A 14,637-nucleotide genomic window follows, 5' to 3' on the forward strand; every position below is an offset into this window, starting at 1 on the left:
TTTCTGGGATTTTTTTGTGTGTGCATGAAACATGGGACCAACACTTTACATGTTGCATTTATATTTTTGTTGAGTGTAGATCTCTCGGTGAGAGCATATGCCATCTATAGAAAACCCTCCCTTGAGTTCCCCTGTTATTTTGGACTTCGGCAGAGCAGTAAAAGTGCTGTTTACAGTCAAAAGATTGTGCAGCTGGTCGACTAAATTGTCAGTGTGAGGACGGAGACAACTAGAGGAGAGGAGGCTCTCCAGGCTCCGGATGCTACATCCTTCCGGCTGAGCACCATCCTCTCCATTAGCTCCAATACAGCCATTTCTGCAGTACTAAATCCCTCTGCATCTGACCAGGTTGCAAGCCTGTTTCTGTCACTTTCGGCCACTCTTTTCTCTGAAGAGACCTCCTTCCTGGTGGTGCAGACTCTGCAGTGGGGTTTCTGGGGTAGTGATAATGCTAGTACCCCTGTCACTTCCAGAAGTGCTCATAGTAGCGACAGTCTTCTGGGTCTCATCAATTGAGAAAGTGGTGCTAAAGAAGTTGTCCTGGAACAAGCCTTGGACAAGCCTTTATCAACACGTCCTTCCTGCGGCATGAACCCAACGTTGTAGAGCATTGCCCCAATGGTAGAGGATCGTCTGATTCTGACTGAAGGACTTCCCTGACCTCAGTGATCTCCCTAGAGGGTTCAGAAACTGTACTAGACCCAGCTTCCTCTGCTGACTCTTGCTAGAAGATGGCAGTTCAACAAGTAGCCTGTGCTCTTGTTGTGCTCCCTTGTTACTCTGTTTAATCCCTTTGGAGATACTTCTCAGTTTCACTGACATGACACAAAGGAAAATGTTAGAACGACATTTGAATGGTCTACTTCCTTCCTCATTACCACAGATGTCTGCTGAAGGGGTGATCAAAGGAACTCCATGGCCCTCAACAGCTGCCAACCCATCTTCGCTATAGTGCTTGGCAGATCCCACCATAGTAAGTAATTACGATATAAGCAGGTTATTTGGAGGGCCCTAGACAGAGCTGCATTGATCTGCTGCACGACCGCTTTTACAATGGCTCTGGCAGAGACACTCTGGAGAAGCTCTTGCTCTAGTTGGCTAGCGGCTGGGTAGATGTCCTGCAGCACTTCAATCACTCTGTCCGGGACATCTGTGTATATCATATCGACTGGCACCTTGACCTCCACCTCATCACATGTATCCATCCTCAGGAACCCCTGGAGCTGCTCAAAACACTCCCCTGAGTTGTTACCCGGTGTTTACAATAGATGTAAGGGGCACTAGAGTAAACACAGGAGATGAGATGTCTCACACTCGTCTTACACATTGGACATCATAGCGTTATCATAGTTATACAATAAAGTAATCAAGTAATGACTAGGCACTGGCACTGAGTCAAAGCTTGGCATAAATCCAAGTGAGCACCTAGCTGAGGACAGACCTCTGTTTCCCTGGAAGGAAGCATTCATATAACATTTGATTGCACATTGAGTTTGCGAAGTATTGTCGATGATGATATTCATCAATACAATGAGTAAAAAAGCAAGAGCCAAAAGCATTTGATGACAGTCCCATTGGCTTTAAAGACGGATCGACAGGTTATTTGTAAGAAATGCACCGATGGCAACAATAAATGATTGTTACATTTAGGGCTGACCCCATTTAGTCGACTGGTCTATTGTTTGGTCAATAGGCTGTTGGTCGACCAAGATTGTTTTTATCCGAGCAGTTGCAAATACACTACATGACCAAAAGTACGTGGACACCTGCTCGTCGAACATCTCATTCTAAAATCATAGGCATTAATATGGAGTTGGTCCCCCCTTTCCTGCTATAACAGTTTCCACCCTTCTTGGAAGGTTTTCCATTGCTGCGTGGACTTGCTTCCATTCAGATTTAAGGAGGTTGGATGATTTTAATGTTGTGCGATTAGGCCTGACTTGCAGTTGGAGTTCTAATTCATCCCAAAGGTGTTCGATGGGGTTGAGGTCAGGGCTCTGTGCAGGCCAGTCAAGTTTTTACACGCCGATCTCTACAAACCATTTCAGTATTGTCATTGTCATTCTGAAACAGGAAAGGGCCTTCCCCAAACTGCTGCCACAAAGTTGGAAGCACAGAATCATCTAGAATGTCATTGTATGCTGTAGCGTTAAGATTTCCCTTCACTGGATCTAATGGGCCTAGCCGGAACCATGAAAAACAGCCCCAGACTATTATTCCTCCTCCACCAAAGTTGGCACTATGCATTCGGGCAGGTAGTGTTCTCCTGGCATCTGCCAAACCCAGATTCGTCAGTCGACTTGCCAGATAGTGAAGCGGGATTCATTGCTCCAGGGAACGTGTTTCCACTGCTCCAGATTCCAATGGCGGAAAGCTTTACACGTTATGACGTCAGTGATCTTCAGGTCAGTAAGTTCCTGAATTCCTGGGATGGAATTTCGTGATGGATGACCGTTCAAAGCGATATTTCACAAATTCCCAGTTGTCTTGAACGCACTGAAGTCAGAGACTTCTGAGTTTCAAATTGATTTGAACACGACATGAGCTGGCTTCCTTTCCTGGCTGATGTTACAGACTGACTGCTGACAGAGAGGAAGAGGTGTGGTTTTATACAAGACCACATGTTGTTCTTAGCCTGATCGAAGAAAAATAAACAGTGGTGTGAAGAAGGTAACATAGAAACAATAGTGGATCAATATATTATGAATCAGTTTTATTCTTGTCTTGTAGATGGTTCAAAGGATGCCATGTATGGGAAGACAGGAACAGGTGTGTTTATTCCTGAGTTCGATGTTAATCTATGCAAGACACTAACACATGATTTATCTGTATATTCAACAGAAATGGCTGCGATAATTGTTGGATACCAATGGTAGAGGAGGTGCAACCAAGAAGAGTAGTAATATGTTGGGACTCTGCATCAGTTTTGTGTAGTTTACGATCTGGAAAGTCAGAACGTGAGGATTTATGGTTAGAAATAACGATGCTAGACTCCCGAGTGATGCAGCAGTCTAAGGCACTGCATGAGGCGTCATTACAGACCTGGGTTCGATCCCAGGCTGTGTCACAACCGGCCGTGACCGGGAGTCCCATAGGGAAGCGTACAATTGGCCCAGCGTTGTCCGGGTTAGGGGAGGGTTTGGCCAGGGGGCGGGGGCTTTAATGGGCTCATTGCACTCTTGCGACTTCTTGTGGTGGTCCAGGGCGCCTGCAGGCTGACTTCAGTCATCAGTTGAACAGTGTTTCCTCCTCCACATTGGTGCAGCTGGCTTCCGGGTTGAGTGGGCAGGTGTTAAGAACCGTAGTTTGGCGGGTCATGTTTTCAGAGGACGCATGACTTGACCTTCGCCGCTCCCGAGCAAGGTTGGGGAGTTGCAGTGATGGGACAAGATCGTAAATGGATCGCAATTGGATAATCGTGAAATTGGGGAGAAAAAGGTGGTAATATACACTGCTCCAAAAAATAAATAATAATAATAAGGGAACATTAAAATAACACATCCTAGATCTGAATGAATGAAATATTCTTATTAAATACTTTTTTCTTTACATAGTTGAATGTGCTGACAACAAAATCACACACAAATGATCAATGGAAATCAAATTTATCAACCCATGGAGGTCTGGATTTGGAGTCACACTCAAAATTAAAGTGGAAAACCACACTACAGGATGATCCAACCTTGATGTAATGTCCTTAAAACAAGTCCAAATGAGTGTGTGTGGCCTCCACGTGCCTGTATGACCTCCCTACAACGCCTGGGCATGCTCCTGATGAGGTGGCGGATGGTCTCCTGAGGGATCTCCTCCCAGACCTGGACTAAAGCATCCGCCAACTGGATGGAGCGAGACATGATGTCCCAGATGTGCTCAATTGGATTCAGGTCTGGGGAATGGGCGGGCCAGTCCATAGCATCAATGCCTTCCTCTTGCAGGAACTGGTGACACACTCCAGCCACATGAGGTCTAGCATTGTCTTGCATTAGGAGGAACCCAGGGCACCATAATATGGTCTCACAAGGGGTCTGAGGATCTCATCTCGGTACCTAATGGCAGTCAGGCTACCTCTGGCGAGCACATGGAGGGCTGTGCGGCCCCCCAAAGAAATGCCACCCCACACCATGACTGACCCACCGCCAAACCGGTCATGCTGGAGGATGTTGCAGGCAGCAGAACGTTCTCCACGGCGTCTCCAGACTCTGTCACGTCTGTCACATGTGCTCAGTGTGAACCTGCTTTCATCTGGGAAGAGCACAGGGCGCCAGTGGCGAATTTGCCAATCTTGGTGTTCTCTGGCAAATGCCAAACGTCCTGCACGGTGTTGGACTGTAAGCACAACCCCCACCTGTGGACGTCGGGCCCTCATACCGCCCTCATGGAGTCTGTTTCTGACCGTTTGAACAGACACATGCACATTTGTGGCCTGCTGGAGGTCATTTTGCAGGGCTCTGGCAGTGCTCCCCCTACTCCTCCTTGCACAAAGGCAGAGGTAGCGGTCCTGCTGCTGGGTTGTTGCACTCCTACGGCCTCCTCCACGTCTCCTGATGTACTGGCCTGTCTCCTGGTAGCGCCTCCATGCTCTGGACACTACGATGACAGACACAGCAAACCTTCTTGCCACAGCTCGCATTGATGTGCCATCCTGGATGAGCTGCACTACCTGAGCCACTTGTGTGGGTTGTAGACTCCGTCTCATGCTACCACTAGAGTGAAAGCACCGCCAGCATTTAAAAGTGACCAAAACATCAGCCAGGAAGCATAGGAACTGAGAAGTGGTCTGTGGTCACCACCTGCAGAACCACTCCTTTATTGGGAGTGTCTTGCTAATTGCCTATAATTTCCACCTGTTGTCTATCGCATTTGCACAACAGCATGTGAAATATATTGTCAATCAGTGTTGCTTCCTAAGTGGACGGTTTGATTTCACAGAAGTGTGATTGACTTGGAGTTACGTTGTGTTGTTTAAGTGTTCCCTTTATTTTTTGGAGCAGTGTGTGTATATATATATATATATATATATGATGCTGTTGTTGGGCTTACAAAGAAATGGTATTGAAATTCAGTTCTGTTCGATTCCGGCTCATACAGGAGTTTATGGAAATGATATAGTAGATATAATAGCAAAAAAAGCTGTGAAAAATAATATTGTGGATATACAGGTGCAGTTTGGTAGAGGGGAAATTAAAACATTGATTCTGGAAAAATGGGTTAGATTGCTGGCAGAGACCCTGGGATGAAAGTAGTAAATGCAGACATTTTTATAGTACAAGGAAATCTGTACGGGAGATAGTGTCATTAGTGGAAGGAAGTTATGCTGGGGCATACAGGATTGAATAACTCTTTGAAATTGATAGGGAAACATTGTACTGGAAGTTGAAATGGCTGTATGGTAGAGGAAACAGTTGAACATATAAATTATTTTATTTTATTAGAAATTCAGGGTTAGTTAAGAGAATATAGTGATGTAGATAGGTCGTGACTGACCTCACACTCCAGGTGGATGTGTATGCACCTGTCAGTTGGTTGCGATTTGCCAATAAAAAGAAGAAGAGAGGCCCAACTCGGTGGAAAGATGGGACACAGCCGGTTAAATAAGACTTTAAATGTGATAGGAAAGCGTGATTATTGCCAGGAAAAAGAGACCGTGGAGCATGTATTGCTACAGTGTGGGCAGTATCCGCGGGGAAGAGAGAACCTGTGTCTGTGATCCCTTCTCCTGTTGCTATGCATGTAGCGCCCATGGTTACTCTTGTGGATCAGTTTTGTACCCACAATGCACCATTTTGAGCCACTGGAAGATGGTTTCTTGAGGTATTTAACTAGCCAGCTAACTTCACTTACAACGATTATTATCCTTTAAAAAAAATAGAAATCCGTTAATATTTTAAGATGCATTAGGGATTTAGCTACTTTGTTCAAATATAGAAAGAAACAGCAAATGATTGTTCCTTCAACACTTTGCTCGCTAGTGACGATTTGTGTAAGTTAGCTAGCTAACTTAGCTGCTAGCTAGCTAACGTTGAGTAGATCATCATATAGCTACGCAATGCAATAATGTAACAACGTGTTTGTCACAGGTCTTTAAATAGAAGTTAACATACAATGGAGAAGGAGCAGCGCAGCAGTGTTGTTTTTAACGCATCCAAGAGAGAACTGTTCACTGCCAACAATGGTTACAAGTCCCTGCAGAAGAGACTCAGGGCACAATGGAAGATTCAGAGGTAAGTTAACGTTAGGAAGCTAGTTAGCTGACTATATTGTTTGCTGTAACTACATAAGAACAATGCATTGTAGTCACGTATTTGTCATCATAATAAGGTTACTTACTCATATATGTGGTTTTATGTTTGTTCCTGCACAGCATGAAAGAGGAGCTCTCCTTGGAGAAGTTGAATGGTGTGAAGTTGTGGATTACTGCTGGCCCCAGGGAAAAGTTCACTGCAGCTGAGGTGTGTTGCTGGTCAGTTGTAGGAGGTCAAATGACATGCCTTTGGATGGAGTTTTGGGCAGGGTAATCAGGATATTCAAAGAACAGATTTAAAAGTTTCATATCAACGTTTAATGTGTCCCTGCATTGCAATTCTGCAGCAACACATTCCACTAATATAGAACATTTTTCTGCCAACCTAAACACTGTATGTTGGTTGCTTTATGTTTTGAGTCAGACATTGATTTGCCCTCTCTTGTTCAGTTGGAGGTCCTGAAGCAGTACCTGGATGGGGGAGGAGATGTCCTTGTGATGCTGGGTGAAGGAGGGGAGATGAAGTATGACACCAATATCAACTTCCTCCTTGAGGAGTTTGGGATAATGGTCAACAATGGTGAGGATCGTATGAGAATAGACCATGTGACTCCGATTGTGGTCATCCAGATATTTCACTGTCAGAGTTTTATTGATGATGAGTGTCTTGTCTTCATTCTCTGTTTTACTGTAGATGCTGTCGTGAGGAATGTTTACTACAAGTATTTCCATCCAAAAGAAGCACTTGTGTCCAATGGTGTTCTGAACAGGTTAGTTGATTAACCATTTAGACATTTGGATATTTGGTGTGTCCCAAAGTAATAGTGCTTTTCTCATTGCTTTCTTGTCAATGCCAATTAAGTAAATGTAGCAGAAAAGGATAATGGGGTTGATACTTTCACAAGCTATGAGACACATGCATTGTTGTGCTACTGTACAAGCATCTCGCTTTTAATCCTTTAGAGAGATCAGTCGGGCTGCAGGCAAAGTGGTGACGGGGATCATCGAAGATGAAAGTGTCGGGAACAATGCACAGTAGGTCTTCTCGGTTTTCATGTCATCATTGCCAAGTGTATGTTTGTTTTCATGTTTATAACTGTCAACACACACCAGACAACAGAAATATTATCCCAATTTCATGTTTAATCATATCATATGCCAAACATAAACAAACAGGCAGATTTGCCAAAAGCGGTTGGCCCTTGTTAAACAAGCAAACCAATGAGTGAAACAGTGATTGCAGTTTGGCTTGTCCAGTGCCCCCCTGGTAAAAAAAATTCAACCTGTATTCTTAATGTGTACTTGAACAGGGCCCTCACATTTGTGTACCCGTATGGAGCGACACTGAGCGTGATGAAGCCTGCTGTGGCTGTTCTCTCCACTGGGTCCGTCTGCTTCCCCCTCAACAGGCCTGTCCTCGCCTTCTATCAGGTCAAGGTGAGGAGCTCCCGTTGACCTCCTGCCAACACAATACAACATGATCATGCGTTGTTTTTCAAAGATACAGTATATCCGTTATTTACTAGTTGTGTCAATTTTTTTTTTTTTTGTAATTTAGGAGGCAGGCAAACTGGCAGTGATGGGGTCCTGTCACATGTTCAGTGACCAGTACCTGGACAAAGAGGAGAACAGTAAAATAATGGTGAGTGGAGTGTCTGTCTATAAACACTCAGACTCAGTCACGTTTGAGAGCCAATAATGTAGGCTCTTTTACCCTTTTCACACGATCATGCCAACCCAACTGCAATGTGTTGGTTTAGAGATTTTTGTCCTTTCCAGAATGGTTCCAGCAACTATGATGGGTGCATAAACAGGCCAGGGCAGTACAGCATGGCTGTGCATATCTTTGCTCAGCTCAGTTGTGTGAAAAGGGTATTTGACGACTTCCTGATGGGAGGCTTGTTAACGTCTTCACAGTAATACAAGAATAGTTGTGAGAGTGTGATCCATATAGCACTGCAATGGTAATGGTTGGTGATCCACTATTTGATCCCCTACTGACTCCATTCGGTTGTAATGTGCCCTTTCTCTTTTTGTTATACAGGATGTCGTTTTCCAGTGGCTCATGGGTGATAACATTATTCTGAACCAGATAGATGCAGAGGACCCCGAGGTGAGAAGCCAAGGCATGTTTTAGGATCTGCAGTTTTACCTTTGAGTCCTAGAAGTGACACTTCACGTTCTGTTTGGCTCAGATCACAGATTACACCATGCTGCCAGACACAGGCTGCCTGTCTGAGCGACTGCGAGTATGCTTGCAAGAGGGAGAGGAAAATCCAAGAGACTTTACCTCCCTGTTTGACATGTCTCTACTCAAACTATCAACAAACACGTTGCCCCAAGTCATCAGGTGAGAACACATACTGCTTTATAAACTGGAGACATCAGTTTTCACTACAGTAGGCCATAGTGGAAGTGGGTACAGGCTGTTTTGTCTTCCATGCCTGCATGTTTAAATCATAAATAAAATCAAATTTTATTGGTCGTGTACACATAATTTCCAGATGTTATCACAGGTGCAGCAAAATGCTAATGTTTGTAGCTCCAACAGTGCAGTAATACCTAATAATACACACACATCCCAAAATAAAATAAAGGAATTAAGAAATATCAGAACGAGCAATGTCAGAGTCCGGAATAGAAATGTATATGATGGTGTGTATAGACAGTAGATGAATAGAAAAGGTATGTACAGCAGTAGTTAAATACGATGAGCCTTGACTGGAATACAGTAGATACGTAAGAAGTGGGTGAAACAGTATGTAAACATTATTATAGTAACCAGTGTTCAATTACTATGTACATAGGGCAGCAGTCTTTAAGGTCCTGGGTTGAGTACCGGGTGGTAGCCGGCAAGTAACAGTAACTAAGTTTAGGGTAATGGGCGGAGGATGGCTAGTGGTGACTATTTAACAGTCTGATGTCCTGGAGATAGAAGCTGTTTTTCAGTGTCTCTGCCCCAACTTTGATTCACCTGTACTGTCTCTGCTTTCTAGATGGTAGCGGGGTGAACAGGTCGTGACTCGGGTGGCTGAGGTCCTTGATCTTACGGTATGTTTGTTGACAATGTGTTTGACTTGTCCTCCTGCAGTTCCTACAAGCAGATGAATGTCAAACACGAGCCTCTCCAGCTGATCACACCTCAGTTTGAGACTCCCCTTCCACAGCTGGAGCCTGCTGTAAGTTTCCCCTCAGCAACCCTCACTAGCTCTACACAATCTCCTCTAGCTCAACCATTGTGTGGGTTCTATACACTCAACTGAGAATGGCATGTGCATTAGTGATTGTATTCAAATCGAGCTTATTGACTGGGATTTAGTGATGAGACTATACACACTTGATCATTGTCGAAAATGACCAATTTGCCATCCCTCCAAGATCTGTCTGTTTTCTCCTATGGGTTGCTATGAGCAGGTCTTCCCGCCTGCCTTCAGGGATCTGCCTCCCCCCATGCTTGACCTCTTTGACCTGGATGAAACCTTCTCTTCTGAGAAGGTGCGTTTGGCACAGCTCTCCAACAAATGTAAGTGTTGAACCGTCATACTACACCCTACTATTTTGTTAGCTGATCTCCGACAATGTCAGTGTTAACCCCAGGTCTTATTTGACTTAATGACGTTGTTGTTCCTGCAGGCACAGACGATGATCTAGAGTTCTACGTGAGGAAGTGTGGGGACATCTTGGGGGTGACGGGGAAGTTGGATAAAGATCAGAGGGATGCCAAACACATCCTGGAGCACATCTTCTTCCAGGTCGTGGAGTTCAAGAAGCTCAATCAGGTGAGCCATATGAACATCAGACCCTTTGATATATGCACACAAGGTTAGTTGATCTAGGCAATGATTGACATTAATTTGTAATTTATGTCATTAAAATGATCTCTCCCATACAGGAACATGATCTTGACACAGAGACCAGGTTTTCCCCGTTCTGATGAATTGCAACCAATGAGGTTGCAATTTGATGTATTTTTCATGGGCTTGTATATACCTACATTCAATCTAGATGTATCCATATCATTTTTCCAGTAACTACAAGAATGTAACTCCCTAGCCTTTAAACAGAATGTATATAGTTGATTAGATGAATGTACTAAATCTGACAAGTGAAATTAATATTGTATACAGCTTTCCATATCTGATTGATTACTTGTGGTAAAGGATGACACATTTTGGCATTTACTGTGTAAAGTGTTCCATCATTTCCTCAATACATGGTTGATTTAATCAATAAAAAAAAATGTATTTACTATAATATTGTAAAATATACATTTTCTTCAGACTGGCATCTTCTTGTGTCCCTTTGTCTGTAAAAGTGAAATTAGAGAACATGTCAATATACAAGCCATTAATCAACCACTGGAGTCTTAGTTGCCCAACCATAAAACAAATATATACACTTATAATTAGGAAATAGCATGCCAAAGTGTGGTCCACTTTCACCAAAATGACTTTTTGCTGGCCAAGACACAGCAGCAGTTACTGAGCCTGAGAACCTTACCTCAATTGTTCAGTATAGCACTGTCACATGACCACTTTGGCTTGTTCAGTCTTACCAGCACTGGCTAGCTATTCGTCCATGTTTTTAGGTCAATTATTGAACGGTTGCCTAATTATGCAGTTTGTATTTAATCTGCTAGTTGATGAGCAACTTCACCAACAAGGCAACTGCCAACAGCAATGATGGGAGGGGGCAGTGGCGTGTATTCATGGAGCCAAGGGAAGTCAGGCTTCCCCCCCAAAGAATTCACCAATTAAAAAATGATGCATCTTTCATCTCTCTGTGTTTCATCATTTCCTTTCAATTCGCAAGAGGCTGAATGTATCTCACAGGAGAAAGCGAAACAGCGCCCCCCTGACTCTCTACGTGTAGGCCATCTATCTGATGTTTTTTGGTCCAAACGAGTATGATATTGTTACCGCCCGTAGCATTGAATGGAGCATTTGGCCTACCTTGACAAAAAAAAGTATTTAAAAAAGCATAAAAATGAGCCAATCAGCGTTGAGCATTGAGGGCATATGTCATTGACAGAAACAACTTGAATTGTTGCATGTCGTTGTCCTTTGGCAGCTACCTAGCTAAAGTTGGCCCCTTCCTAAATTAGCAATGGTTGGAGTTGGGGATTTGAACTTGTGATTTTACTTAATTATCCTTACGGGCTAATTATTATAACAGCGATTCTAATCCATCCTTTATTGTGCCCCTGGCCTGCGAAGATGGAAGTTCAATATGTAGCTAGCTGTTGGGCTAATGTTAACTAAATAATGTTGCTCATGAATGGAAGTTAGACTAGCGAGCAAACATTTTAGCCGGGTAGTCTAGGACAACAAAAAATAAAAGCTTGTACTGTATGACAGAGTGCTCGACCGTTTAACATGAAAGAGAGGAGGATGACGACGGAGTTTCGAGTCGACATATTTTTTTACTTGCACGAACGCACACATACATCAGAACCATGGACATATTTAGCTTATGTTGGACTAAATAGTTTTTGGTATATTTTAGTATATTCACTGTATTAGACTAAGCAGAGGGAGGAGGTCAAAGACCTGGCCGGGTGGTGCCAGAATAACAACCTATCCCTCAACGTAACCAAGACTAAGATGATTGTGGACTACAGGAAAAGGAGCACCGAGCACGCCCCCATTCTCATCGACGGGGCTGTATTAGAGCAGGTTGAGAGTTTCAAATTCCTTGGTATCCACATCAACAACAAACTAGAATGGTCCAAACACACCAAGACAGTCGTGAAGAGGGCACGACAAAGCCTATTCCCCCTCAGGAAACTAAAAAGATTTGGCATGGGTCTTGAGATCCTCAAATGGTTCTACAGCTGCAACATCGAGAGCACCCTGACCGGTTGCATCACTGCCTGATACGGCAATTGCTCGGCCTCCGACCGCGAGGCACTTCAGAGGGTAGTGCGTACGGCCCAGTACATCACTGGGGCAAAGCTGCCTGCCATCCAGGACCTCTACACCAGGCGGTGTCAGAGGAAGGCCCTAAAAATTGTCAAAGACCCCAGCCACAGACTGTTCTCTCTACTACCGCATAGCAAGCGGTACCGGAGTGCCAAGTCTTGGACAAAAAGGCTTCTCAACAGTTTTTACCCCCAAGCCATAAGACTCCTGAACAGGTAACCAAATGGTTACCCGGACTATTTGCACTGTGTGCCACCCCCTCCCAACCAAGTGACTTTAACTACATTCATGTACATACTACCTCAATTGGCCCGACCAACCAGTGCTCCCGCACATTGGCTAACCGGGCTATCTGCATTGTGTCCCACCAACCGCCAACCCCTCTTTTTACGCTACTGCTACTCTCTGTTCATCATATATGCATTGTCACTTTAACCATACCTACATGTACATACTACCTCAATAAGCCTGACTAACAGGTGTCTGTATATAGCCTTGCTGCTCTTATTTTCGAATGTCTTTATACTGTTTTTTAAATTCTCTTTAATTACCAACACATACCTTTGTTTTGCACTATTGGTTAGAGTTAGAGTCTGTAAGTAAGCATTTCACCTGTTGTATTCGGCACACGTGACAAATAAACTTTGATTTGATTATGTTGAAATCGAAATTGTGCTGGAATAGTGGCGGCAGATCCTGTTTTCTTTGCGACTTGCGGCAACTCTGTGGTTCTAAATCAATAGTTGTGTGGTGATCCGAAAAATCTGGAAACTTTTGACTAAACCTGACAGTTTTCCATCCGGTTTTGTGATAAAACAATGGTGTTGTTGAATTAATTTTTCCGCTGTGTCTTCTTATTGTCTCGGCCTTTCGGCCTATATATCGCGGTAGCAAGGCAAATTAATAAACAGGTTATAGAGCAAACAACGCAATTATCACAACACAGGTTGTAATATGGCTTTTTTTCTGGCTTCCGGAGTGATTTTACCCACGCACCACCACAGGGGTGAATAATTTGTTAGAAAAGCGTGCATTTCTCTCTTATTGTATGTATGCATAGATATGATCAACAGTGTATTCTGTAGACTATAATTACACAGACACAACATTGTAAGAAGTCACTTTGGAATAAAAAATATTTCTGCCCCTATTCATAGGATAGGATCACAATTCTGCGCGCACACCTCTGGTCACGTCACTCAGGGAAAGCTTTGAGAGTCTGCGAGAAAAGAATCGCTCGAGAGAGAGAAATGAATGATGCTGAGGAGACACGCAGCATCGGCTTGAAATGGCAGCGAGTAGTGTGGACGAAATGGAGAGAACGTTGGAGAAGCAACAGCTGTGCTGGAATGCGACCAATATGGGTGACCGTTCTGATGATATGGAGCGGGAGGATGATTGTCAAGGATCTGAATGGTCTGTAGTGGAAAGACATAGGAAGAAGAGAGATCATGATACTGAAATCAGTGGTGCGTCGAGTGTGGAAATCAAAAAGAGGGTCAAGGTAGGAAGCAAGAATAATAATGTGTCGGAGTTGAAAGTTGTGATGGAGCTTGATGAGACCATAGGGCCTCATTTACGCCTTATCGGACTGATGTCATAGAGAAAGAGAGGTGAAGTTAAACTCGCCGGGTTAATTGGAAATGGTAGATAATACTAAGTGGTAGCCAGGCTCAGCAAGGGAAAATTCTGCAAATGGAAAAGGTTCATGAGAAGAAGATTAAAAGCCATGTCCCTGGTGCTTATGCTAGATTGAGGGGAGTCAACACTGGGGTCCGATATATAATACCACAGATGATATTGAAGAAAATGTGAATGGAGTTTGAGTGATTGAGGCCAAAAGTTTGATCAGTAGGATAGAGGCGCAAAGAAGTGAAAGCTTATCAGTGATACTGAGGTTTGAGAATGTTTTGCTGGGAAAAGTACAGATATTGAATCTATGGAATCCTGTTAGAGAATTTGTTCTATATGCACTGTGGTGTTTTAAATGCCCGAAGAATGGGACTTGTAGCTGCTGAATGTAAAGGAAAGAAAAGTTGTGCCAAGTGTGGAGGGGAACATGATTACAGCGAATGTGGAAGCAATGTGAAGGTTCATTTGCTGTAATTGTGGGGGAGAACACAGTGCAGTATTTGGTGGATGCCAGGTGCATAGAGAGGCTTAGAGAAAATGGAACAGTCATGATTGTATCATATTTTGAGGCTGTAAGACGATTTGATTTGATACAGCCTGGATTTGAACCAGGGTGTCTGTAGTGACGCTCCAAGCACTGATATGCAGTGCCTTTGACCACTGCGCCACTCAGGAGAGGTGAATTCCAGCTTTCCAACGGTGCAGATTTATTTAGGCTCCCCAGTGCTGATGGAAAGGCAACAACGTAGAAGTACGTAGGGATTTATTTGGCTGAGATGATTATTTTCACGGTAGTACAGAATTGGGCATATCATTATTGATCGTACATTCCAATACAGTAGG

The 14,637-nt window shown here is 43.7% G+C and overlaps 1 protein-coding gene across 1 annotated transcript; it reads left to right on the top strand.

Moving 5' to 3' along the window:
- The first annotated feature begins 5,644 nt into the window (after positions 1–5,644).
- Positions 5,645–10,522, top strand: ift52 (intraflagellar transport 52 homolog (Chlamydomonas)). The gene is made up of 14 exons (XM_020483057.2): positions 5,645–5,811; positions 6,078–6,221; positions 6,362–6,449; positions 6,692–6,821; positions 6,936–7,011; positions 7,205–7,276; positions 7,552–7,678; positions 7,800–7,883; positions 8,286–8,354; positions 8,437–8,591; positions 9,333–9,420; positions 9,656–9,764; positions 9,875–10,020; positions 10,134–10,522. Exons 2-14 carry the CDS (start codon positions 6,103–6,105, stop codon positions 10,173–10,175), a joined length of 1,305 nt encoding a protein of 434 aa, XP_020338646.1. The 5' UTR covers positions 5,645–5,811; positions 6,078–6,102; the 3' UTR covers positions 10,176–10,522.
- Positions 10,523–14,637: the final 4,115 nt, after the last annotated feature.

Source organism: Oncorhynchus kisutch, linkage group LG5 (genome assembly GCF_002021735.2).
Source record: "Oncorhynchus kisutch isolate 150728-3 linkage group LG5, Okis_V2, whole genome shotgun sequence".
NCBI lineage: Eukaryota > Metazoa > Chordata > Actinopteri > Salmoniformes > Salmonidae > Oncorhynchus > Oncorhynchus kisutch.

Coding starts and splice junctions, on each gene's coding strand:
- ift52 (XM_020483057.2), top strand. CDS start 6,103: ATGGAGAAGGAGCAGCGCAGCAGTGTTGTTTTTAACGCATCCAAGAGA. Junction 6,450..6,691: donor AAAAGTTCACTGCAGCTGAG/GTGTGTTGCTGG, acceptor TCTCTTGTTCAG/TTGGAGGTCCTGAAGCAGTA. Junction 7,884..8,285: donor AGGAGAACAGTAAAATAATG/GTGAGTGGAGTG, acceptor TTTGTTATACAG/GATGTCGTTTTCCAGTGGCT.